The 27,826-nt window shown below is 37.8% G+C and overlaps 1 protein-coding gene across 1 annotated transcript in view; it reads left to right on the forward strand.

The window, feature by feature from the left end:
- KCNN2 (potassium calcium-activated channel subfamily N member 2) overlaps positions 1-27,826 on the forward strand; it is a 73,866-nt gene that overhangs the window by 33,855 nt on the left and 12,185 nt on the right. Inside the window, exon 5 of the mRNA XM_055699658.1 lies at positions 14,643-14,784. Coding sequence (XP_055555633.1) covers positions 14,643-14,784 — 142 coding nt within the window. The remainder of the gene's footprint in view (positions 1-14,642; positions 14,785-27,826) is intronic.

Here is a 27,826-nt window from a genome sequence, read left to right on the forward strand (position 1 = left end):
TGGTTAATAATCAGTCATGTCAGAAGGGTCAATGGCTTTGTTTTGGATTAAGTATTTGGCTATGGTACATCTGAGAGGGAAAATTAAACACAGGTTTATAAAACATTGCACACCAACTGCTGGGTTTGCAGTGGCGTGGTGGTAGGAGGATGCTGAGGTTACTCTGAGGCGGGTGCTATTTGGCAAGTGCACCATCAATTCATTGCTTCAGGCTTGCTTTTGGTAGTTGCAGAGGGATGCAGTTAATCTTTGTCACATCTCCTTCAGCCACCGAGTTCATTGTTGTTACTGAATAGCCTAGATTTATCAGTTGTGTAGACACTTAATTTAATTGGTTTGACCTGAGAATTGTCCAGAATGTTTTCCTTTATGACCTTAGTGTCAATCCAGCGAATGGACTGCACATTTCCAGGCATGCAATAGCGTATGTGGAAAACAACTTTGCAAATGGTAATAGTCTTCTAATAAAAATTATTTATCTCTTCATTGAGTTTCAGACAGAATATACTTGATGTTCTAATTCCTTGAGTTAAAGGTGGTCTATTATTTTATACTTTAAAGAATGCGATAGATGCAACCTGAAAACCTTCCCACAATCTGAAATCACAGAGATGCAACATTGCCTGAAATGGAACAGTGAGATTTCAGAACCAGTATTCATGCCCAAATGTCTTTTCCTTTGACTTTGTTTTTAATCATTCATCTTTTCAGAGGATCGTCATACACCTTCAGAGTAATGAGCTTCTAAAATTGAAACCTCAACTGTTTAAACTTTGGTGTTAAATTGCAGTCTTTCACAGTATTTCCAAGGTATTCAAAAGCAAATTATATGTTAATTTAATTATGTTATTTAGTTAATGTAACACCAAAGATGTTTGTCAGCTCTCAGTGATACTTGCAGCACTAATTTTCTTTCTTTTCCAAGCCTACCAGCATTTAACAGAAGTTGTGTGTGATAGTTCTTACTAATACGGCTTTTAGAGTGGCATTTGCTCAAACAGTTGAATCTCCTTGCAAGCAGATCACATCAGTTGCCTTCCTTGCTCTTTGTGTGCTGGGAGGCAGAAAACCAGCTGACGCAATCAGTGTGCCACAGCAGGACACTGTTGTGCTTCAGTGGTTATATTTCTGATGGCAAGCAGTATGATTTCTCTTGATTTTTGGAAAATGAGATCTTAGATCTAGCACAGATAATCAGCCAAGAAGCAGATGCTATGGCCTGATGTTCTGCTGGAAGTGCAACAATATGCACCAGGAGCTACACATTCTATCAGTTAATTTTCTCTTTCTTTCAAAGGAAAATAAAAATTTAGACTAAAATAATGTTAGCATGGTTTTAATAGGATCAGCCCTAAGGCTTTGCTGTTATTCAGGTAACCGGCAGTAGTGTTGTTGGTAGTATAGAACCTTGAAGGAAGGGTTTCAGTATACCAACAAAAATACGCTAAATGTATACAAATAATCTATAAATTCACAAAAGTCTTTAAAAGTGGACAATTTTAGTAAAAAATGCTATTGTTTAATGATACAGAAGATGTTCTGTTTGTTAAAGCACGAAATAGAGAATCCATCCTGCAGCTCTGGTGTGACCTTGAACAAAGTCAGTTAAGCTCATTGTGTCTATTCCATGCAGAGAATTATGTTTACTGTTATTGTTTGGTGTGGTGTCCTTATACTGAATAACAAAATGGTTTGAACTTACTCAGCAAGAAGTCCTATTAAACTGTGATTGCAGTGCTAATGCTTTTACATTTTTTAAAATTACTGTACAGGTAGAGATGCAGTCTAGCTATACCCATTCTGAGGAGCAAGGAGGGTGTGTGTGTGTGTGTGTGTGTGTGAAAGCAGAGGAAATGCTGTTAATTCTGTATGCTTACATTTTGCTTTCTCATGCTTTGAGGAAAGAGATGGAGAAAACATATGCTACCCCCAGCAGAATGCTCTGTGTCTGTACTGCAGCTCCACACCTACTTCTATTCAGTCACAACTCCTGAACCTAAAGGAGAGATTGACTGAAGCTAAGTGGCACAGAGAAGCAGGACTGTAGATCTCATGTATTTTCTAGGGATTTTTAATCCATATAGTTGGACATCTTTGTCCTCTGCCTCTTGGAAGGATTCATGACTAAATTTCTTGAACTCAAAAGTTGCAATCCAGAGAAACCCAAGATTTTTTTTATCTTCTAAAGATTGAAGTTTTACATTTAGTCACATCTTTTCTTGAGCTCTATAAAAGGTAACGCTCAAATGTAGTTAACTCTTATAGGAAGAGTTTTCAGTCTATGTTAAATATGCGTTGTTTATAAATTTTTACAATTAATGTTTTTTAACTGCAGAAATATAGCTTAGATATAAAGTGGTCCCAGCTCTAGCAGAATGACACATGCTTCTTCACTTCAGCGTATAGTCCTCTTCTTCTTCTTCCAAACCAAACATCTTCTGTTGAGTATCTGTGACTTGTTTATTCCTTAATGTCATGGACTTTTGCTAATAGAATATGGTGTCTTTGACCTGTAAGCTGATGGTCATTACTCAATCAAAATGAGGGGCAACACACACCCTCCCCAAAAGAAAAAAAAAAAAAGTCTTTTTTGATTGTCCTTTATGGTGCTTTCAAATTAAAATCTCAGATACTTTTCATGAAGCAGGACAGCTGAAACAGTTAAGATACCAGAAAAATTGTAGCTCTGCAGTCAAGTTTGGAGCTCTACAATACCTGCAACTTTTTAATTTTTTTCAATTGGATTCAGTTTCTGTTGTATATGTAAAATCTTGCAAAGGGTCAGTTCTGCCAAGCAAGTGAAAGGAGAAGGATTAATATCTCCCTAGGGGCAGTATTCTTCTTGCAAGAACTAGAGCTGCTCATGCGTATACACTTCCCTGTGTTTGTCCCATTTATAGGATCAAGAAAGCACGGCAAATTAGATTTCAAGTCTGTTTAACATTTCATCTTCCTGCTTGTACCCTTTGTTGCAATTTAATATGTATTATCTTGACAGCCTTTATGAACCATTCCAGAGTCTGAAAAAGGGAAAATTAAATCTAGTTTTTGTATCAAGCCAGTAGTGACTTGATACTGACAGCATGGCCAAATTCACATGTTCCCATCCTGTATGTACATCCTTAGGTAAGCATTTTGTGCTTGCCTGCCTAAATCCTGACCAAAGAGTTTAGTATGAAAGTCACATAGATACTCCACACAGCTACTGTATGATTTGCATAGAAGTTACCAACAGAGCAATCAATAGGCATTAGATATTTTCTGTTTTATTAAAGGATTTTTCCATGTTCAACATCAAAACTGCAAGACAAATGCTTTATGCATATATAGTGCAAAAAGTAAGCTCATTTGCTACTCCATCCAGACTTCTCCCCTCCAGCACAACACAGAATGACAATATGTGACTGCTCTTTCTTGCTGAAAAAGTCATGGGCTGAAGTTCCTCCAGAGCATAGAATTTCATTCCTTTCTTCAGTTCTTCACTGAAATCAACACAAATGAAAAGTCTTGAATGAAGGTCAAGACATCAGGCAACAACATGGTCTTGTTAAAAAGAATTTGGCAGCATAAAAAACTGTCATGTGCATGGTTTTTACAGAAAGTACTGCAAGGTCTTTTTTTTTCTTCTTCTTTTCTTTTTTTTGGTAAATGTTGTCATTAAAATGAGGATGGATCCCTTCAGAAGTTGATTCTGTCCTGAAAGCAAACAACACATGAACTTGAAAGTGCAAAATTAGCTGAACAAAAAAGCCTTTTTTTTTTTTTATTTTTTTTTAATAACAAAGTAGGGAAGACGGTAGAAGGATCAGACTTCTTATAATCTCACACCTCCAGTATAACAGAATTTAGCAGCAACATGCCAAGGCGTAAAACAGAGCGAAGACAACCATAACTGCATCTGGCATTTTTAACATACTATGGTGAAGGTCTGTTAGGCATTTTTTTGTTGGGTGCATTTAGCTGAGCAATACTTCTGTCTTCAAATCTGGCACTGCAGAGGTCTGTATAAGCAAATGAGGATGGTGTTCCTTTATTATCATCACCAGAATTAAACACTGTGTACAGCTGTATTACATATCTGATAGCCTGACTGAAACAATGGTATTCTCTCAACGTGCATTTGCCTTGAGAGGCTTGTGGCAGAAATCCATCCCAAAGCTGATCCACACATGCACTCACTCCACTCACTCCATATGGCACCAGACAGACACAAAAATTTGTCTTCTGTGTAGATACCCTTTCTTGATTCCTAGTAAATGAACGTCTCTAATGACAAAAATTTGCCCTGAAGTATTTTCATAGCTTCTGATCAGTTTGATGAAAAGAACAGAATTAAAAAAGGCAGACCACTTTTTTTAAAAATATTGATGACCTCATGCTGAAGTTTCATACTTAAAAATATAAGTGGGAAATATTTAGGTTACAAGTGCTTTCCTTGTTTTGTTTGCATATAGCAATATATAGTTATGTTTTTATACTCCTTTATGTTTCATAACATTAAAAGTACTAAATGTCCCCAGTACATCACTAACGAACTGCTAGTGAAGTCTGGCACAGCTTTCAGATGACTCTCAAAAGTACACAGACTTTGGGTTTGGAATTGTCTTTATAAATACTCGGTAAAATCTGTGCAGTTTCAAGCAGTGTGACTTACATGAGCTAAACTCAATATAGCCTTCCCTTTTCATAAAGAAAATTAAAATATATTCAAGGAGTAAGTCAATTTTTGCTTGATTTACGTTAAGCGTATGGGTCCACTAGTGTTCGTGATACAGGGTGTGAACCTAGTCCCAAATCTGAGACAGTCAATGAAATTTTTTGCACTGACCACAGGCTTCCACACTGATCCAAAGTTAGTTGAAAAAAACTTCTGCCTTGATTTTGTAACATGGTTACTTGTCAGGTGCTGTGCTATTTAAAACAGTTTTATTCTCCAGTTTATCTGGAACATATATTTTGATGAATCTGTAAGTTATTTTGTTTCTTACTTCTAAGGAAAATGAAATTGGCTTCCCCGCCCGCCCCCCCCCCCCCCCCCCTTTTTTTTTTTGTTGACTTTCCAGTGTTCATTACATTAGAGAAAAAGCAGTTTTTGGTAAAATTGTTGATATTCTCATGAAGTTTGGACCAAAACAAAACAGACCTTATGACTGTGAACTTGTACTTCCTTTTTATGGAAGGCAATGCATTCAGCTTCTGCTGTAGAAAACCAAGCCTTTAAAAACCAGTCATTTCCATGATGATAAATTTATTCCATGAGAGAAAAATACCTTCAGAGAGTTTAGTTTATCAGAAGGTCTTCCCTGACAATTCAGCATCGTCTTTGCTGTGTAATTTCCCCTCCTCCTCTTTTCTCCCTCCTGTTCCCACATGCAGCAGCAAAGAATGGCTAACTTTTATCTAGTTCTGCTGGTTTATGTCAGGAAAAAATGGTGGGCTTAACCTTAAGAGCATAATGATTAATTCCATTTCTAATTTCTAAAACCTCTGTTTCTGAAGTTTTTCTTCAGCAAATTACTTCAGATTCTTTAGACATCAGTTGACTCTGATGAACTCAAAATAAGAATAAAATACCAACCTTTCCTCCTTCTGAGGGGGGCTTGTGCGCAAAATGGTAGCAGCGTGTCTCCAGAGAAAATGCAAAACACAAGATAAAGGAAAATTTTAGAAGGAAATTGGTTGCTAGTGCATATAATGAGTTATTCACAGTAGAGCTCATTAAGAAACTCTTGATTTTGAATGATTCGTATTTCTAACACAGCTTTAACCAATGCTGTTTTACAGACTTTGAAGATTCAGTCTTACTATATTGTAAATTTCAAACATTATGCTGTGTAAAAAAAATGGCTGTGGACAGTAAATACACATGCGCATATATATTTTAAAACAAGGTATAATAATAAAATATTTTTCCCCTCAAACTTGCTTATGTCACTTCAGTGTGTTTCTATTGTATTAACATGTTATAATATTTTTAAACTGTGCATTTATAGTAGCTTCTTTTACTAATCTTCATTTGGTAAAGGTGATCCACAGAACTGCAGAAAGAGCAGCTCTTGGGATGTTTTGGGGTTTATTTTTATTAGTCAATGTGTTTGTGGTCTCAGTACTTTCCAGATTACTTGTTGAATTTTGCTTTGAAAGCAGAGCTATTTTTTACTCAAAAGAGTGATTTCTTGGGGATTGGAATGGACATGTTCCCTTCTCCAGCTCCTGTCCTAAACCTTGTAGGCAATACTTGTCTCCACTAGATTAAAGAACCATGCTTTCTCCATCCTGAATTCAATTTAAAGTTGAAATAGCTTCAAAAAGATATTCTGAGATACTTTCACAGTCTCTGTCCTAACAGATAGGGCAGTGAGGTGCAGATGTTGATGTGAATCAGGCCTGTGCTTGAGAAGAGACTTAATGCAAGTTTGCTCCCCATCATGAATGGTCTCATCATTAAGCTGCTAAAGTAAAAAAAGGGTATCAACATCTCTTTTTTCCTGTGCCTTGTGGTAAGCTGATCAGTTACTTGTTCCCTAAGAATTTTTTAATCTCTGTTGGTTCATGTATGAATACTGAAGCATTCATTTAAAAGGCTATTTTCCTTCTTTGGGACGTGCCACTCATTTTTGGTAGTGAAGACTTCTAGTGTTATGCAACTTTTGGGTGGCTAATTTAAGAGGTTTATTTTTATATATATGTGCCATTATAGAGGACTTAGAGTTCACTGGGTTTTAGTCAGAGCTTTGACTGTCTGGGCTAATCAAACTGTGAAGTATGGAGCTGAAAGCTCAGGAGGTGAAGACCACCAAAATGATGGTAATATGTAACAAAGATGGCTAACTTCCTGCAGGGAGCCTGTCAGAGAGCTATGAAAAATGAAAACTTGATTTTTTGTTCCCCAAAAATGAGGCAGAAAATTGTATGATAATGAAGTATTTTGTGGTATGGTTGTCCATCCCTGGAGCAGAGCTGTGCTTTGCATTGAAAACTGTACTAGTGTGTTTTTGTGAAAACTAAAAAGTAGCGTATGATTATGAAATTAGGGAGCACATTGTAATACATGCATCAGTGTTCATGAATAAAGATTGTTCCAGACATTACTCTTTCAGTGCCAATTGTTACTCTGGATCCAGCGGCTAACAGCTGTTAGAGCCTGAGTTTGCCTCAGTGCCTGAGTGATATGAGGCATGCTTAGTTTCTCTGCATGGTCTGGGCATGTATATAGGAGTCGGAAAAGGCTAGAGAGCTGAATTTTTAAAATCTGAAGGCAGCCTTGTGAAACTTGAAATCTGTTTTTTGTTGGAGACAGATTAACATCAAATGTAAACAAATTTGAATAGAGCTGGGAAAAGCTGAATCCCTGAGCCTGCTCTACAGCATGAAGAAGCTGAATCTATCCAAAAGATTTTCTAATATAGTAAAATGTATTAGTCCAAATAGTTAACATTGAGCAAAATTTTGCACAAAGGCTAATTAATAAAAATTTTCTGAAACAGGAAGAATCAGGTAACCTTCATGACAGCAGCTGCTGTTAGTCCCAGCTTTCACCTCTGAGAGACAGAAGGGTATTCCTACTGGCCTTAACTTGCTTTTCTATTTCTGTTGTGCTTCTGCATCTTTTTTATTAAAATAAGCCATGTTTAGCCACAATGAGCCTGAATGTTTTTCAAAGCAGTCAGGATATATGTTTAAAAACCCCAGCTGCAGGCAGAGCTCATTCAGGTCTCTATGACTTTGGGTGCAGCTTTCCAAGGTCTTCAGTGTTATTCGTTATTCTACTGAGTCACGGCAACCATGTTGGAAGTAAACATATGCTATGGGTAAATTTAAATCCCCTAAAAAGCATGTAATTTCATTATTATGCTTCTAAATTTTGATGAGGTGAAACATAAATTTTTACATTTTTTTAGTTTAATTAACTTAGCAGTTTTATTAGGCTGTTTCTTGATATAAATAATGATACTCATAGCAACAAAGCTTTATTGGCATCTGAAGTGTGAGTTGAAGACAAAGGCAAAGTAAGAGTTCTGAAATGGAGAAGCATGGAAACACTAAAAGAAGTAATTTTAATGAATGATCAGTGGAAACTAGCAAAAAAAAAAAAAAAGAAATACTGGTCCCACTGAAGTCAATGGGATCTTTGCCACTGACCTCGGTGAAGATAAGGTTTTACTTCATTTATGCCACTGCAGGAACAAAATAGCTTGAAACTGCTGAAAAGAACAGTGGGAGTAAGAATATGATTATATTGGGGGATAAACCCCTATAGTGGGGTTTGGGAGTGGGTGTGTGTGTTTCTTAATCGAGGCAAGAAAAATTTTACCTTGAACGAATGCTCTAAAAACTTTTATAAGTGTTTTATATAGTCTAAGACCTTCTAAAGCCGTAGTTACCACTTTATTCACAGCATTACTTTTTTGTACACTGATACTGAGCACTCCTATCTTTGCCGCTGTTCCTCTTTGTGGATTGCAGTCTGTCACAAATGTAAAGGTTTCCTAATTCCACAGTATTTGCAGAATCGATTCAACAGATTCTCCTTAACACTCCTACAAAATTACTGAATGCAGGTTAAAAAAACAAAACAAAACAACAACCAACCCCCCCAAAAAAGCCTCAAACAACAACAACAACAACAACAACAACAACAACAAAACACAACCAAGGCAGGTAATACTTTCAAGCAGCTTCAGCAACTTTGATACCTTCAGATTATGCTTGTAGCTGAATGTCTTCTCTTGGAAAGTTGGAAAATCCATCTACCATGGCTGCAGACAGGTGTACCGATTTAGCAGATCAGCTCTTCACAGCACAAGGAAAAAAAGACAAGACCTTCACTGGTGGAGGTCAAATAAAAGTTTGGTACCCTTTGAAAAAATGGCAATTTGTTCTTATTTCTCTACTAGCAGGTTACCCGTTGTCCAGGCATTCAAAGGTAGATACCTGACAGCAGCTAGGTGTTGAAATAATTTTATGTCTTCATACTGTTTAACTATGTTATGTTTAAACTGCAATTTATATTCAATGATAATGACAAAATTTCTTAAAACATGCCACCTCACCCTTCTGTTTTTGTGTTGATTTCCCTATCTCCTCTGTCCTCTTGTTTTCTGTTAGGTTATTTTTTCTATCCATCTTAGGTAACATATGCTACTTATGTAATAGTATTTAGCATTTCTCTGTTGAATTTATTAGTTTCCCATAAATAGTCCACACATATTCTTAATAGAAAAATCATGAATGTTTTGATCCCCGTAGAAGCAATCCAGTCTCTACCCCATAGACAGCTTACTGGCATCTATTACTTTTGTTTGAGTTCTGAACTGCTGCTGGTGTGAGACTGTCTATATGAAATCCAGGTGTTTGCTGTGGTGTTTTGCACTTTCATGAAGCAGTTTTTGTGACAGCATTTTTGCTGCTGTTCATAAATACTTGGGGGATGTGAACAGACATGTTAGAAAACAGACAAGGAGTGACATGCACTTTTCGAGGTGCCTTTCTAATCCTGAACCCATCAAAGCAGGCAAAATTTCTTCTGTTGACTTCACAAGACTAGGAACCAGCCCCACCATTCCTTCCAAGTGCTGTTGTGGTTTTCCTTTTTTTCTTCTTTTAAACAGGAGGAAGTGAGAAGGACTAAAAAGACCTGTCTGTTACAGTCACTGTATTAACACATTTAAAGCTGCCAGTAGCTACCATCTAACTAGAGCAAAAAGGCACTTGGCAGCAGAATGGTCTGATACTGTGGGAGAGCTCTAATAGCTGATTAGATCAATCAGTGTCTCAAGCAGAATCTTGATGAGTTTCTGATTTAATAGGCTGAGGCATTTTCCAGCTGTTATTAGTCTAAAAGTTTTTAAGATTTGACAAGACTAAACTCAGCCTGGATTACCATTGTACTGCAGGCCAGGAATTTCTCGGTGATTATAGTAAAAGCAGTCCATTTTCTTCCCTACAAAAGGGTCATGTTTGCAACCGTTTTTTAGTTATTTCATTGACTTGCTCAAGAAAGTAAAACCAAAGATGGCAAAGTTATCAGAGGCTGTCCATGGACGCAAGGTAAACTGAAATGAAGCTGCTAAGTGTAAGTTAATCTGCCAGTGGTCAGACTTAATGTTATCTTTTATTTCTTCTTATTCATGACTTTTTAAGATGAATGTGCTTTAGGTGTTAAGATGTCAATGTGTGATAACCTTGTGCAGCTAAAAAGCAGATGTTTTGCCAATTAAATGAAATGTCATCAAATATGAACATAGTTCTGAAGGAAAGAAGTACTGAAAATCACAATATCAGTGCTGAAACCAGAAGAAAAGGAGTGCTGTTTGATAAAGAATCCAGAATATTACTTTGACAATGCAAGCCACTGTATTATTATCAGCTGAGGAATATATTTATGTCTTCCCGAGATGAATGATAAAACTTTCACTCAGTTTGGCTTGGGAAGGAATTGAGCCATGCTATTTTTGCACAAATCTAATTGTTCAGCTTTTTTTGTTTTAAATTATATTCTCAGGATGTATATGTGCTGGTTGGTGAGAACTGGAGAGTGGTATTTCGTGGCATGAGGATTGCCTTGTGGGTAGCATGTTCCAGCTGCAGCACTGCCTGCCTGCTAGCACGTTCCTTATTAGAGGAGAGGAAAAGTGATAAATAATACTTATGCCTGTGTGACTTCAGCCAAGGACTTTCCTACCTCATTGGAATACACAGCTATTCTAAATGACCCTTTATTCTGCTGCCGTGTGGGTCTGGATGTGATTCAGAAAATCAGCCTGTTTATAGCTGCAGTTTTAATACAATTAGATACTAGCTCTTCAAGTGGCTCACTGTGGTTTTAGGGCAAGTTTTTATTGACTAACAATAGTGGGCTTTAAACATTCAAATAAATATTTGTGTAGGGATTAAAATTTTAAAAATAAAAATATTTATAAAAATAAAAAGCTTTATCAAGCTAAAGATTAATGAAAAAGAGCTTGTGTTTTTTAATTTGGTTTGTAATGACTGGATTTTGCTTTGTGTGGAACTTACTGCTGAAAGGAGATCTATGTTTCTTTTTCTTCCTGAGCTTTTGGGTTTCTGAGCTGTTCATGGTACAATATTATACCATGTATAGATATGGTACATATGTGAAATTCAGATTTCAGACCTCTCAGATACAGAGTGAAAGGACAGTTTAGGAAAACTGCAGTTGAATTCTGGAGTGTGTTACATCCAAGCCGTCTCTCACAGTCCAGCGGGAATGAGGAGATGTTTGTACTGGCTGGTGATGACTGACAATGTGGGAGACAGCTTTGCTCCAGCTGTTGGTGTGGATGACTTCTCCTCACTATAATGTCCGTTTCAATTGAGTCTGCTGGAGATAATCTCAATAGCGATGTGAAAAATGATGGAAATGGCTTTTCTCATGTTTTCTAGTGACTTCAGTGCAACACGTTAGAGGTGTGCTGATGGAAAAACATGGGAAAGTTTAACTTCTGCTGTGTTCGTTTTACTGTTCCCTGCATAAATGGTGAAGTTCAGTCTTTAGGGCTGTGGTAACTCTGAAAGCAAATCAAAAAGGCAATGAGTAGATTTCTTTTCCCCCTCCTCAAAACAAAGCAATTTAAATGCCTCCAGTGCTCGTTTGCAGCATTCCCATGGCTGTACAAATAAGATGTTGTAATTCCTACTTTTTTAAGAAATTGCTTTTCCTGTTTTGATAGAGATGTAGTAATTTGCTACCTGCTTGTGGGCACAGGGTAGCCAGAGACTCCTCTGGCTTTGCTTGTGCAGGCATGAATTCCAAATCATGGTGGTGCTTAATGGCATAGCAGAGCACTTGGAAGCGTATGCTGGCGCAACTCTAATCTCATGAAAATCAGAACGGTGTAGGCATGTACTGGACTTACTAACCACAGAGATTCAAAAATCATGAGTGATGTTGCAAAAAAACAAGACAAAACCAATCTACCTTCCTATAAACCTGGCACAGAAATGATGGGATTACCAAGACAGTGACCCCTGCTTTGAGATTGTCTGTGTTTTACTTAACAGATTCTTAATTTGAGAAGTCAATCCTGCAACTTTCCTTGTACAGTTGCGAGAGAAAGAATTTTTTGGTTTTGTCGAAAGATGAAATTAGCTTGTAATTTGTGTGCTTTGCCATGCTTGAGCATCTGAGCCCATAGAGAGGGTACAAAGTGTCCTTTGTTTCTCACAGTAAAGTCGTAAGTATTGATGATGATTTTTAAATTAAGTGTGCACCATTTGGTTGCTGAACTATAACCTTAAAATCACAACCAAGTGAAATATTAAGAGCAGGAAGTCCAAGAGGGCTGAGCTAACAAGTTAAAAACACTTGAACAGGTCCTTGAAGTGTGCTACTAAATATGGATGCAAATGGCTTTAATGAATATTTCATCTAGGGGACCTTACTAATTAAAATCCACGTCTCCAATGAAAGCTGAAAACCTACTGTTGTGGGTTTTAAAGTTTAACTCTATGTCACCTTTATTAAATGATCAATGGGTGGATTGTTTTTTGTGTTTCCTGGAATGGGTGAAGGAGGATAAATGGATAAAGGCAGCATTAAAATTTCCCTGTATCACTCAAGGTTTAAGAGAGAGGTTTTGACATTCTTTATGTGAAACTGGTGTTTCAGGGACTTACTGGGTTGTATTTGAATGTTCTGTTTTCAGTCATATCAAGATTTCTATAATTATCACCATGTAGGGCTGAAATTTTGTAAGGATGTAACCATTTGGATAAAATGTAGAAAAAACCCAAAAACATTGCATTGCATTTTCGTCTTCATTGGAAAATTTTTTTCTGTGTGAAGTAGAGAAATGGCCAGGTTCAAAACCCAAAGAGAGGCATTAAAGAAATGTATTATAAAGATGTATGTGAACATTTACTGGTATTTAACTAAGTTGCTGGCCTTAGAATATGTGTTGTGGCTTTAGCACACTTCTGTGAACCTCATTCAAAGGTTATGGGTCATATCACTTACATATACTGTGTAGGGACTTGCGTGATCACGTAGGCTTTCTTCTTACTTCCTGAATGGGATGAATATGTCTCTCCCTGCATCCATATATTTCACAGCTGTTACTTGCAAAGTTTGGTAAGTGGAGACTAAAATCCATCATATTTACGGCAGACTGGCAAAAAAGCAATGTCAGATCTCTTTTTTTGTTGTGCAGAGCTCTGTGGTCTTGAGTTAAATCAAGTTTGCTGTTTACTTTTTTTACTGCTGTTGTTGCTGTTCTGGTTAATTTTTGTGTCACTGTCATCCTTAGGACCTCCAAATGTGGGCTTTTACTGCATTGTGCTAGGTGCAGAACAAAAAACCTTCAAAAGCTTGTATGAAGTATGTGAGAAAGACAATGCTGACAACAGGAGAGAGTGCAGGTGGAATGTGGAACAGACATGTTTGGAGTGGTTGCTGTAGTCTCTGGCTGTCAGAGAGTTTTTAGGTTGTTGTAACCATCAGGGCATAGGTGGGACTTTGAAGAAGACATTTTGCAATTATTTATAGTGGATATCTTGCAAGTGAGAAAATAGGGAATTTTCCAAGAGTGCCTTTGTGCTCACTCTGCATTCCTGCTTTGTCATGGAGACTGCGGTCCACAATGGAAGAAAACTAAAGCAATTAATTTCAGTTGTGGAAAGCAGGCAGCTTACAGATTTGTAAACTAATTTCCTAATGGCCCTCTGTGACCCACTGTGAGACATGGATTTAGGCACTGTCTAAAATAATACCCTTGAGGATCCAGCAGCATAGATAGCTCACCTGAGGCTTCACAGCAGCTGCAGGGGTTATTGCAACCTTGAGGCTGCAGTGGCTGCTACAGAGAGTAGAGTGTTGCAGAATTACGCTGTTTGAGGAGCAGAATTCCAACTATGTTAGACTATTAGGAATTTTGCCCCTCCAAAGTGAGTTGTGACAACAGGTCGTAGTCCTAAAAGGTGTTTTTATGGCTTCCCAGTTGATTAGGTATGTATGTCATGTGAAAATGGGATTATTCACCTCAACTTGTTTGATTTGAAGGAGAAAATGAACATATTCTACTAGAATATTAAAACTAAGACAACAAATTTAAGGTAAAGATGTTTTGATAGAAAGAAATACAATGTAATACTTTTCTATTTATCTTGAATATGTAGAAGGAGAGATGTTAGGTTGTCCAGGTCAGCATTTACATGGTAGTTCACGCTTAATTTTCTGATCACGGACTTGCCTGTAGGCCAAGGAGATGGAGATGTGCTCTGCTGTCTGCTTGCCCTTTCCTGACTTTTGTATTTGCCTCAGACAACAGCAACTGTAGTGAACTAGTGCCTTATTCCACTGCAGAGGATTGGCAGGACTTGTACTCCTGATGACGAGAATCTATTAAAAAACAAAAGGTTTCTGCTATTTTAATAGTAATAACAGAATACTGAGTTATAAACCATCCTGAGTATCTTTACTACTGGTGCTATTGTTGTATCTTCTGTTTCTTTACTGCTGATGTATTTGAGTTTTATTTAATTCCTTATAGCTACTTTTAAAAAGGAAGTAACTGTAGAGTACAAGAATGGTTGTATGACTAGTGAATGTGATTTCTTTCTGACAGCACAAAAGTCTAACAAAAGTTTTAATGATAAAGAAATTGTTTTCTTTTTCTTTTCAGGTACCATGATCAACAGGATGTTACTAGCAACTTCCTCGGAGCAATGTGGTTGATTTCAATAACCTTTCTATCCATTGGGTATGGTGACATGGTACCTAATACATACTGTGGGAAAGGAGTCTGTTTACTCACTGGAATCATGGTGAGTGTTTCTGAATTTATTCATTGGGTAGGAGATTCCGTTTGCTGCAGTTAATCCCAAAACCTGTGGCAGTCATAAAGAGATATTTATTTGCTGGCTTGCATAGTGTATATATATTTACTTGCGCCATCCCTATGGCCTTTCAGTCCTGGTGATGGAATGGAGGGTTTTCTTCTTCTTTAGGTAAAATCAACAGCAGTGTGATGAAATACAGAGAAGCAAATCCCAATCTGACATAATCTCAATACAGTCTTTCATTACATGTTAAGGTATCATATAATCTTTATTACCTTCAGACATATGTAATTGGAGCAGTACTAATAACGAATCTTGAGTTCTGACTTTGTTTCTTATATTTAAGTTACTCACAATGAAATGTGATGGTGGCTAACCTTCTAAAACATTTTGCTTGAACATAGTTTTCTACTCTTATTTTTTTATAAGTCTACCCATAGCATTCCATGGCTTTAATTGAATTTAGGTAGTGCAGTTTTCACTGTTAACAGTTTTTGTTACTGTTGATACAATGCAGCAATTGTTAGTCCATGCATATTCAGTATATATTTATTAACTGTACTTATGTCTGGTTTTCATTTTTCTGTGTTGCACCATTTGGTCAAAGTTAGGCAGGGAGTAAGGCAATGTATGGGAAATTTACACGTATCTACAGTAAATTAGAAGTAAAAGCTTTCCAGACTCTGCCACCTTTACTTGTATCAACTCCTATGTAGAAGTCTCTGTGAATGAGAAAGGTAGAATGAGCATTATATATATATAGTATATAACAGTAAGATACATACTTGCTTCTGAATTTTTGCCATTGATTATAAGTAATGCAGCTCCAATATCTTCCTCTGTTAAAACAGGTATATTGGAATTATGGCTGAAACCAAATGGTATCAAATGGTTGCCCCTTTTGAACAGGTGTTTTGGTAAAATTTTCCATTATAAGGGTGCATTTTATGTTCAAAGAGTAAAATAGATCAGTCCATTTTTGTAATGTTTAAGAATTTTTGCAAAATGCTTAAAACAAAACAAAAAAACCCCAAAACAAAACAAAACAAAAAAAAAAAAAGGAAACCATCTGAATGGGTTGAGGTCGTTGATCTCCAGATTAACTGGAAGAAAGACTTCCAGCACATTTTGCTGGTGATGGCAAATGCATGTCTCCTTAAAAGCAGAGTTTGCGATGTAGTTGGAAGGTACAGGCTGAAAGCAGAGGAATGCCTCAGAAGGCTTTTTTAAAGGCTGTTGGCTAAGCTCAAATCTGCCATCTTCTGGGGTATTTGCCTTTGCGCCTCTTTCTGAGCTGGATTTTGATGCCAGAGAGAATAAAATGTGGTCATAAATTCATTAGGGGAAAAGGAGGGCAAGCAGTAGATATTGCCATGTGGATATGCAGAATAGGGACAGAACCCTGTTATAACACTTTTATTCTTCCCAGGCACTGTTTATAAATAAGAAGCAAATACTTGAAGATGCAGGTATCAGATCATTTTGTTCACTCAAATTCTTCAACACTTTTCAGCATTTCATTACAAAAAAACTTATTCTAACAGAAATCTAAGAACTTAAAAGCCCTGCAGAAGTGCAGTGAGAATACTAGTATCAATACTAATAATCTACGGACTTCACACTGATGTTGCATTTATGCTAGTGCAAAGGATAGTAGCATCTATCCTTTGTGGCTAATCTCCTAAAGCATTTTGCTTGAGCAGGATTTTCTACTCTATTTTTTATAAGTCTAATAGCATAGCTGTATAAAGAAAACAATTTCTTCATCATGAAAACTTTTGTTAGATTTTTGTGCTGTCAGAAAGAAATCAATTCACTAATAACATGGACTTATTTTGAATAGCTGTGGGTAGGCTTATGATTTTGTTATGATTAAAAAAAGGTAAAAATAATATCAGAAAAACGGAGTCCAGATTATTGCAAATGTTATTCTATACAGCTGTGAATGAACCACACAGAAGCTGAAATTATGAGACATTTGTCATTTTGCTTATGAAAGCACTGTTTGGATTAAGATGTAAAATTATTTATTGCAATTTTTTCCATTGCTTTGGTGAAAAACTAAAGTACTTTATGATATAAATATATAAATTATATAAAATATATATCATTTGCACACATAGCATTTTTTTTTTCACAACTAGGACAAGATTACATTGAAAATTAGACTTATGAAATGTATGGATGATACTCACCTTCATGTCTTTGATTGTTTTTTTATGATTAAAAATTCTGCAGCTGCTTTGGAAGCACAAAGGCTTCAATCAGAATCTCATGGTAATAAGTTTGGCATAAATACCTCCAGAGACAGAAAGCATTCTTAACCAAAAAACAAGCCAGGTGGCTAGTGTGTGATGACAGGTAAAACAATACTTAAAGTCTGACTTCCAGTTACATTTTTAAGGACATCATCAATATGACTTTGACAAATGTTAACTTTTAGAAAAAAATTAGATAGCAATGGGAGAAAGTCAAATGTTGAAATTACTCTTTTATTTCTTTTCTTTTTTTTTTTTTTAATGAAGGGCCTGAAAGATACAAAGTATGAAATACTGAACATAATAATGACCTATCTTCCAGCCTGACCTGCAATACCAAAAAACTATAGGTCTTGAATAAAAATCTTCAAAACCAGCTACTCTTCTGAAACTTGTACAGTAACTAATTAGTGTTTGTTGTGCTAAAGATAAGATTGAGATCCTAAAAGAACAGACTTACTGATTTTTATTTCAATAGAGGTGATGGTCTAATTAGAAGATACACCAGGATAATTTTTGATTGAGTGTAACAAATGAAATGAAACCATGTATGTGACTTTAAAAGGGAAAATGTAATTACTTAGCATCTGAAGTAGCAAATACATTGTTGGATTAGTGTGACCAATACCAAATACCACTGAGGTTTTGCTTTTGAATAAGGTCCCTGTTAAAAGGAGTGGAAGGGAGAATAAACAGAAATACTTGTGAATACAAGAGTAGTTACACAGACCACGGAAGAGTTGGTATTGGCTTTGCATAACTGGCAGCCTGTGGAGGGCTCCTTTGGTGTCTTGACCCCAATGAAGGGAGAGCACAGGTGCCCTGGCTGTCCTCCCACTTCTTCTTCAGGAATTGGTTTTTGTGCGGTGGAAATTGGACAGCTCAGGCTGAAGCCTGTGCTGTGCTCCAGCCTGGGAAGTAAACTTCGTGCAGTCTACTGGTGGCACCGAGTTATGCTGGCTGTTGAAACTGCACATTTGAGGTACTGGCTCAAGCAACGTCTTTTAAATTGTGCATATTCACACTGCTGGAAAATAGGAATATTTTTACATTTATTCACGTTATACCAAAAAGGAAAAATGCCTTGAGAATCGTTAAGAGTAAGCCAGCAAGGAAATCTGATTCATGTATTAAAAAATAAAGTAAGAAACAAAGTGAACAAAGAAGGAAAATAGTGAAAAAATGTGTACTGTCATACTGAAAAATTTACTTTTTGATCCTGGAAAGCACTTAAATATGTGCAACTTTAATGAAAATACTGACACAGCATGGTATAGTTCATGCCAAGTAAGTGAATCTGAACCTGGTATCTCAATTACCTATCAATCTTTTTCCAATGAGAGTTCACTGGGCAGCAGCAGCAGACTATGGGCCAGGTGGATATGTATGTGTGTGTGTGTGTGTGTGTATCGGTGTGTGTATATATATATATATATGAATTTGATAGCAAGTGTGTCCTCTGCCCTCGGTATACATCAGGTAGGTCTGCAAGAGCACGATGGGTGGATAGAAATATGAGTGCTGTCACTGTTATCAGAAGAGGATATAGAGGAGATGGGGAGGCCTGTGGTATCTTCACCATGCCACGCGGTTTGTCTGCCCACTGAAGGTGCCATCCATGGTTTTCAGTGCACACCCCCGCAGATCTCTCAGATCCTGGTCAGCAGGCTGAGCCCAGCTGCAGGTGGAGCACTTCTGTTTCTGTGGTGCTAACTGGAACTGCATACACAGGCAGCAATTTCACCTCCTTAATGGCTTTTTGGAGTTAGGGCCTTGGAGTCATTTGCCAAATTTTCCTTGCTTTATGAGGAGTATAATAAAGTTAGCAATAATTTAAAGAAGAGAAGTAGAAATTAGTGGAAGTAGAAGGAGGGGACAGGTGTGAGGAAGATACGGAAGATGCATAATTACTGACTGTGGGGTAGATAACTTTTACAGATCTTTATAAGCTTGTGTACCTATGCAAGACAAAATAATGGCAATCCATTCTTCCAATTCCAAATGCAAGGTTCTGTTGCAAGGTTTGAGGAGTCTTTTCCTTTTACATCCAGCATTATGTGATGAACTAGTGCATTTATTATATGATGCAAAGCTGAGGATGCAGAATCTTCTGCAGAACCAACTGCCAACAGTTAGAAGCAGACATGCAGAACTAGCAGGTCAAACCTATGTTGCTACAATAAAATGGATGATTGTAGTTGTCCTGTCATGTGATGCACAGGATGGTTGCCTATAGCTTGTATGAAAATTGCTTTAAATTAAATAGCTGTTATTTCAGTGTCTGCCTCTAATGCTGAAAGTGCTGCTTAAATGCTTCTGTTATTGAAATGAACTCCAAAGAGATCATTAAGCCGATGGAAGAACCAAATAAATTAGGGAAGTTTTCTTAAATTTACATCATAAAGGTGGACAAGATTAGATGTTGCTCTTGGAAATGTTTTAAGTAGCACCTTTTAACTACAGGATTTGAACACCACTCATGTAGCTGAATTTTTGGCGTGGTCACGATGCAGTCAATGGGTACAATATGGCCTTAGGGATAGTAGTTTTCTTAGTTCTAAATCATGAATCAAAAATGAATCAGATCTGATTTTAAAGCTTGTCATGCTGCCGCTTTTAATGTCCTTGTGGAAGTCTGCACATAGTTACTACATTGTAAGAAAAAGTAAAGAGTTGCAGAAACATGTAATTGTTTATGAAACACAGAAATGTATTTTGAATTACACTCAAAGAGCTGAAAAGGTGTGTTTAATAGGCTGCTTTGTGGGCAGATAGGTATGGTTGACTGGCAGAAGCAACTCATTTTTTTGTAATAACAGTAAAAGAATAATAGATTGTATTCCTGTTTAAAGGTTTACCTAGAACATTTTGCATATTGATCAAGAATCTATAATATTTCTATCATTTCTAATATCTGGCGGTAAAAGGTCAGAGCAATGTGGTAAATAGTTTTGTGAATAAGAAGCTTACCAGAGGAATTTCACAAATCTAGAACACAGCGCAATTTTTACTTCCCTGAGGGTACAGGAAAATCTGAAAAGCTTTTCATGCAAATTGGCAGCATTTGGGTCCATGTCTCAGATATATGGTAGAATTTAATTCAGCTGGTTCTGAGAATTCAATAATAAGTGGCATCAGGATTCATAACAGATTGTGTTTATTCCTTCTACCACAATACAATGTAACTGGACAGTGTATCAAGCAGAGATGTAGTATGAAGAAGGCAGTTAATGATGCTTGAATTATTAAGAGTTGAAACTGTTAGAAGCTGGGCTTCTCAGAAATTCTTCAGCTCCTCTACTATTGTTGTTCCAGCACACCAGATTGCCAAAATGGAAACTTTCAGAAGGAGCACATTTTGGGATTATTTTATGGCGGTCGCTTGTTGGGGTGAAATTTCTAATGTAAAGACAAATAAATTATCAAAATCAAGTTGGGAAGCTCCAGAGAATGGTCCATGAAGTAGTGGTGCTTAGGGCAGCGATCTGAAATGTGAGAGAATGGCAGAGGCTCTACCTCAATTTGAGTAACTGGAATCTCCTGGCAGGTGTAACCCTCTTTTTAGCATTAGAAAAATTAAGAAAAAAGCCTCCCTTGGGAAGGTCTTCAGTTCATACCAGTAGAGCAGGGAAGTTTTTGAAGCATCAGAGGACAGGGGAACTGTTTCCCACTTAGGTCTAGCTGGGAGTTACAGATGCATTTCAGCAAGTTGAAGGGCAGTTACTGGCTGGAATGAACAGCAATAGTCGTGTGATAACTTTTTTGACAGAGATATGACCATTACTGACAACTGTTACAGCAAAACTTCTGCTTTTTTTAAAAAAACAAAAAACCCCAAAAAAACCAGATGTAATAACTTTAGATTGAATACAGCAATTTTAATACACTTTTACACATATTCTCATGGAACTTTTGTATTTACAACACAAGTGTTGGACAAGAACATCATCGGTAGCTTTCATCTTGAATTACTAAAGTAACATTTCCCCTCAGCCTTGTAGGCTTGGACCTCCTTGGTTAGTGAAATCAGATCTCACCTCCTCTCACAGCAAAAGTTTTTTTGCACATTGGCAGAAACTGTTGATCTCCAGGGGGGTTCTAGCTGTTACAACCACTGATAGTTTTCCAGAAGCCCAGCCACCAAGGTGCATTAAATTCTTGGGCTTCTCTGAGTTAACACTACTATCATTTATAGGTTCCCCTGTAGAAGAGAGATTGTCTTCATTTGTAAATCGTTTTCTGTGCTCTCCCAGAAGCCTTCCCTAGTACCCAGCTTGCATTACTCAAGAATTAAGTTTACTTCACCTCCACTACAACTACCTATTACTGTGCCTGAGAGTATATAACCAATTTCATATTTGTATATTACATTCAGTGCTCTTAGTAATTTTCATTTTTGCAACATTGCTAAAAACCTTATGGACTAATTAGAAGTAAAGGAATCTTCTCATCTGCTGTTGTATAGATTAGAAGCAATATAGATAGATAGATAGATAGATTAGAAGCAATATATATACATATATATATATATATGCAATAAAATTCTAACTGTGGTACAGACACAGTACTCCACTGAAGACTCCACTGAACTCCACTGAAGACAACCGTAGCCAAGCATATATTGAATATATGAAAGTATAAATAATGCAAAACTATTTTAGGGTAGCTTTTTGCCTGAGATGGCATAGTTGTTGTCCTGTTACTCACCCTGTTTTGTTTCAGTGTTGCGAGGTTACACATCTCTCCCAGTAAGCAATGACAAATGCAAAGCCACATTGACACACCACCATTTCCCCAGCCTCTGTTTGTCTCGTGGATGGATTCCTCCCTCAACTTTTGCATTGCTTGTTTTGGTGAGGGGTTTTTTTACTTCAAGCAAGATTTATTTTTTTTCCTCCCCCTCCCCTGGTGGTCCTGTAAGTCCACCTTCTAGAGAGCCTAATGAACAAAATACCTGTTTAAATTCTTACAGGATTTTCATTTTATGCAGAGCAGCAGGAGGAATGCTGTGCCCTTCTGGTGCAGAGCTAAATTTCCCACCAGAACCATATGTCTGCAAAGCGGACCTTCTCTCTCCCTCAGTGGATCCCAAGGGAAGTGAGCAAGAAATGTGGCAACAGCCTTCTTTCAGCTACAGGCAAGTATAGCAGGACATTTTTGTGACAACTACAGCACTAAAGACTGCATTTCACTTCCAGTCCAGTAAACCAAAGCTGCCAGGCGACTTTCAGCTGAGACACTGATACACAGTGTTGCTTCCTTTGTCACCAGTAGTACCCCCCCAGGTACATGTATGACCTCCAGGCAGGTGCAGAAATAGCTTAATTCATTGTTGACCTTTAAAGGTGTTTTGGAACCTTGCCGAAGAAAGAACCAAGTGGAAATGCCAGAGCTGTTTACTTAGAGGAGTACAGGACTTCTCTGCGGACCTAGTGCTGATTACAGTGCAGCGTATCAGCCAGGGCTAACCATTCTTTGCCTTAGATAACTTTAGTTAAAGAGTTGCAAGCACCTCTATTTGATTATCATTGAAACTGGACCTTTACCAGAATGATGGAGCTAAATGCCAGGCTTCACTGAAGCCTGACCCTGCAGTTTTGCAGTCAGTGTGTGTTGCACCAGTGGGAACCCTCAGCCTTAGCATTTAGTAGGAAAGGCATGGTCTTGATTCAAACTTCATAGCCTCACCCTCATCAGATACGCTGGGCAACACCAGCTTTCTTACCTAGCTACCATGGCTATATCTGCTGTGGTTTACCATTATGTAAAATTCTCTGTGGTAGCTTTATGTTAGTCGGATTTCTTCTGGTGATTCTGGTGATAACAGCAGAAGGCTCAGGGTGGGCTGCATTGGTGAAGAGGACAGAGGGCTGGGATTAGACTGTTAAAGGCATCTCAGCGGGTATTAGTATGTAGTAAGTATATTGATGCGTAGCCACAGGAAGGGTTGGAGGAGAAAAAAGGCAGAGTCGGGTCTAGTACTGTGATCTGCACAGTATCATTGGTTAGTACAGACCTACCATCTATATTTATTGTTACTTATATTCCTGTAGCACTTCAGGACTCTTAACACCTGATCCTATTGATACTAGTGCTGTATAAAGAGAGTAGAAATATATAGTGTGACATTCCTGAAGAGTTGGCCATCTACATATAGCTCAGAGAGTGGGGAACAAGGAGGCATTAGGTAGGATCAAAACAAGTGATCTTGGCACACCAGAATCTTAAGTACCTTCACTGGTTTTGCTATGCTTTGTAGTAAGTAATATCCTAAAGGGGAAGAATTTGAAAGAAAACTATAAATTAGTTTAGTACATGTTTCCAGAGAGCTTTTCCTCAGTCAAGAGAAGATGCAAAGGAATCACCATCCCTGGAGGTGTTTAAAAAACATGTAGATGTGGCACTTAGGGACATGGTTTAGTGATGGACTTGTCAGTCCAGGCTTAATGGTTGGACTTGATCTTAAAGGTCTTATCCAACCTAAATGCTTCTGTGATTCTGTAGTTCTATGATACTTTTTTGGCATAGAAGAGCTTGAACCCATGAGATGGAAGAGCCTGAAGTCATAAAATACTGCAACTGAGAGAAAATATTCTATATGTAATGCCACAAAGAAGGGAATAGATGGATGCAAAGCAGAGTGACATAGTAAAAATGACAGGCAAAGAAAATCACCTTTGCACCAATCTCTGATACCGCTAAAAGCTTTCATTGCTTTGTTAAAGTCGATGAAAGGAAGCTTGCAATAGTGCAGAACTAAGTGCCAAGAAGAGACACTGTGCAGACAGGTAGGGAAAGTTGCAGTTTATGGTGCCTAAGGGTAAAGGGAAAGATAACACCAAGTAATAGTTATTTTGTTCTGGAGTGTATGTTTAAACATTTTGTTTGGTTGCTAACTTTAAAGTATAACTTAAAATACAATGAATTTAACCTTTCTTCTCTGGCTGTTTTTAAATAGTGTGGCTTTGATGTCAAAAAGCCGTTTTATCTTTTCACTCAACTTAGTCCATTCATCCATTCATTTTTCTAATATCGGTCATTGTTTAGGCTTGTATAACAGAGAAAATAATTAGCCTACTAGTGTTTAACAAGTACCCACATACATGTGTGATTCAAATACCCACATACACTTATATCTACCAGGGAAACTCAGAGACTACATCAAAGAGGGTACCGAAGGAAGGCTTCCATGGACTATTGCTTACATGCGTGAGCATTTGCACTTAAGGTGTGATTCTTTGTCCTGAACAGGAGCAGCATGTTTAGAATTAAAGATATGAGGAATGTCCTAAAGTTGTTTGCAGATACATCAGAGTGTTTTCATACAGGACACCAGCTAAACAGTTAAGGGAAGTTCTGTCCAGTGTAAATGGCTGTAAACCTTACACTTCAAGACTGTACTGCTCACAAATGCAATTTTTACCTCACCATCAGAGATCTGATGCCACTGTACAGTCCAGTGTTTGTTGCTTTGCCCATTTAAAAGACTGAGGATGTGTCATATGTTTGTTTGCAGACTTTTTACTTTTACTGCAGACTAATACACACATCATATCAAGCAAGAAATACTGTGCATTCAGGATAAGATTTATGTGCTTCATCTTCACGTCTTTGCAAATAGGAAATAGGCATTGCTGAGCTAATCAGCAGAGTCCTTGTCTTGTTTTAGAGAAGCCTATTTTTAAATCTCTGATCTTTAAGGGCTTCTCCCGGTTTAGTAGGTAAGTTTGTTCAGCCTGTACATGCTTTCTGGAAAACAGAAAAATTGAAGTAGGTCAGCTTTTTTGCGTCTGAACTGTCCGCAGAGCTTATAACTGTTTAATGCTTCATTTCATGTGAACACACCAAACTTTTCTGGATAGAAAAAGAATTATGTAACCTTGAGAAACTGTGAAAGCAGAATTGTCTGTTTTCCCAGTTTACCTGAAATCAACTGAAAATCTGAATAGTCAGCATAAATTAATTAAATTCATTAGCCACTTTTCCCCTTTCTTGTGAAACCTTTAGGTTCTGATGTACATAGTTATGAACATTTGCTAACTAGCACAAACTGGTAATTTTTTAATTCATTGAAATATGACATTTGCTTTTCCATCTTTGACTGTATCCACACCTTGAATGGACTATTCAATAGGGTGGAGGTTGGTGGCTTTCATACCTGTCTTTCTCTCTCTCTAGCTAAAGCTGCAGTGGACTGATGAGGGAACGTTGTGAATACTCTTTCATTCTCTTTTTTTCCTCAAATTTTGACATACTGGAAGTCATAAGTGCCTTTAAAATCAGGCTGCTTTCCAAGCCAAAATACACTACAATAACTCTGTAATGCAAGAGGTGGACAGGGGGCTGACCGAGGAGTGCAAATTCCAAATAGAATTAATTACTGCCTTGATACTTGAAAACATATACATTCCTGCCTTTTTCATTTTCTTTGCATTATATTGTCGTGTTTTAACCCCAGCTGGCAACTAAGTACCACACAACTACTTGCTCATTTCCCGCTCCACCCTCCAGTGGCATGGGGAGGAGAACTGGAAGAAGTTAAAAGCTGTGGGTTGAGATAAGAACAGTTTAATAATTGAAATAACAATAATAATTGTAATGAAGAGTGGAGGGAGAGAGAGAGATAAAACCCAAGGTAAAAAGAAAAAAAAGGTGGTGCACAATACAATTGCTCACCACGCACTGACAGATGCCCAGCCTGCCCCTGAGCAGTGATTAGCAGCTTCTGGCCAACTCCCCCCAGTTTATATACTGAACATGACATTCTATGGTATGGAATATCCCCTTGGCTAGTTCAGGCAGCTGTCCTGGCTCTGCTCCCTCCTGGCTTCTTGTGCACCTGCTCACTGGCAGAGCACGGGAAACTGAAAAGTCCTTGATTTAGAGTAAGCACAACTTAGCAACAACTCAAACATCAGTGTGTTACCAACATTATTCTCATACCAAGTCCAAAACACAGCACTGTACCAGCTACTAAAAAGAAAATTAACTCTATCCCAGCCAAAACCAGGATGTAGATATCATTACCCTGGCAGTTAAGCAAGAACTTGAAGTAGTGATTTAGTTTATTATTTACTTCAAAATAGGATAAAAAGAATAATGCTGGAAATTATAAAATGCGGTAATGAAATACAAGCGGGTTTAGAATTTCATTCTCAAAAGGGCCCATCATGCAGTTGAAATAATTATGGTGCTTTTGCTTAGTGTAAGTCTTTTTAATAAAGAAGTGGCTGCTGCATTATGCAGTATTGATATAAGAAAAAAACCTGACCTACCGATTTTCATGTGAATCAGGATATGCATGGCATAATATGATGCTTACAATGTTACCATTTTAAAGTAACTGTATTGCCTCTATTTCATTTCTGCAGTTTGCATAATTCTCACTTTGTTAGTATTCTTACGGATGCTGAGATCTTTAGGGGAGCCATATAATAGTGCAGAGCACTGTAACATAAAATATTAATTATCATCATGTACTTCAAGTGGAATTTCAGTCTCATTTCTGTAAGCTGTTAGTTGTTTAAGGAATGAGCGTAATTTGTTTTCCTTCAAGGTACTGTGAAATGTAAACATGCAGATAGTATAATACTTCCTTCTTTTGCAGAAACGCTAAAAGACCTCATTTTTTGTATCTGGAGATCCCATCAGATCCCACAACTGGAGATCCCATCAGATCCCACAAAGCCAACAGGGATAACCTGAATCTAGAACACATTGCTGTTGCAGTAAGCTGGCCTGGAGATAAGGAAGACAGGAGTGCATATACACCATAGAGGTGGTTGTCATAGCTTGCCAGTGACAGTCCTCTGCTGCTGCAGGCAGCGTCTGTTGTGTGAGATAAAAGCTACTGGTTTTCACAGCGTTTGGCCCTCATAACTGCTGTGCCACTCTGAAAAAAAGCATGGAAGTTAATTGCAAAGACTGGAATAATTTCAGCTCAAACCAACTCCTTTTGTCTGTCAGCATTTATTTAGCCTTTTCTGTGAGGGCGTGGAAGGGGATCTATATTTCTCCCCCCTGGTAACTTGGCTTATGTATCAGTTTTGCGCCACTGTGCCAGTGGTGTCTGTATTAATAATCTCATTACGTTTTAGCGTTCTTGCTGTAAGCGGGCAGAACTCAAGGTATGTCATTAAATCAATGTCTGACCCCAGCTATGCTGACATACTGAGCCAAAAGCTGTCTGCTTTTCTCTTCGTGTTCTTGTTATTGTATGGGGTCATCATTTCTTTGTTTATTTGCCCTCAGAGAAGTCTTCTGCCTATTAGCACTTCCCTCCTTCCCTCCTTCGCAGGAAGGAGACCAAAGGAAAGCTGTCTGTTTTCAGGGGAGGTAGGGCATATGGTAGAGCATCTCCTTCGTAGCAGTCCTCAGAAGGCTTGGAGGATATCTGAAGTGCTTAGCCTTAGGCTGCATTGGCTGTCTTCTTCCCTTTTAACTCTCAGCAGGATCTGGAGAAGCAAAGGAACTTGTAGCCCCATTTTGATTCATGTTATGGAGAGTGCAAGGCTTTAAGTAAATTTCCACAAACTTCTATCAACACAGGGCTGGAGAGCAGAGGGAGAAAGAACAGCAAAACTGGAAAGCTTTAGTATTGAGGACAGGAGAGAAGAGGGAAGTGCAGCAAAATTACAGTGGACTCATGCAAAGGAATGTTGAGGGCTGTTGGGGATAGGACCTTTGATAGGTGAGAACTAACTGTAGAGAATTAGATGTTTTGTGAGGGACCAGGTGTATTTTTTTGAACAATATACCAGGGAAATGGA

Source organism: Falco cherrug, chromosome Z (assembly GCF_023634085.1).
Source record: "Falco cherrug isolate bFalChe1 chromosome Z, bFalChe1.pri, whole genome shotgun sequence".
Classification (NCBI taxonomy): Eukaryota; Metazoa; Chordata; class Aves; order Falconiformes; family Falconidae; genus Falco; species Falco cherrug.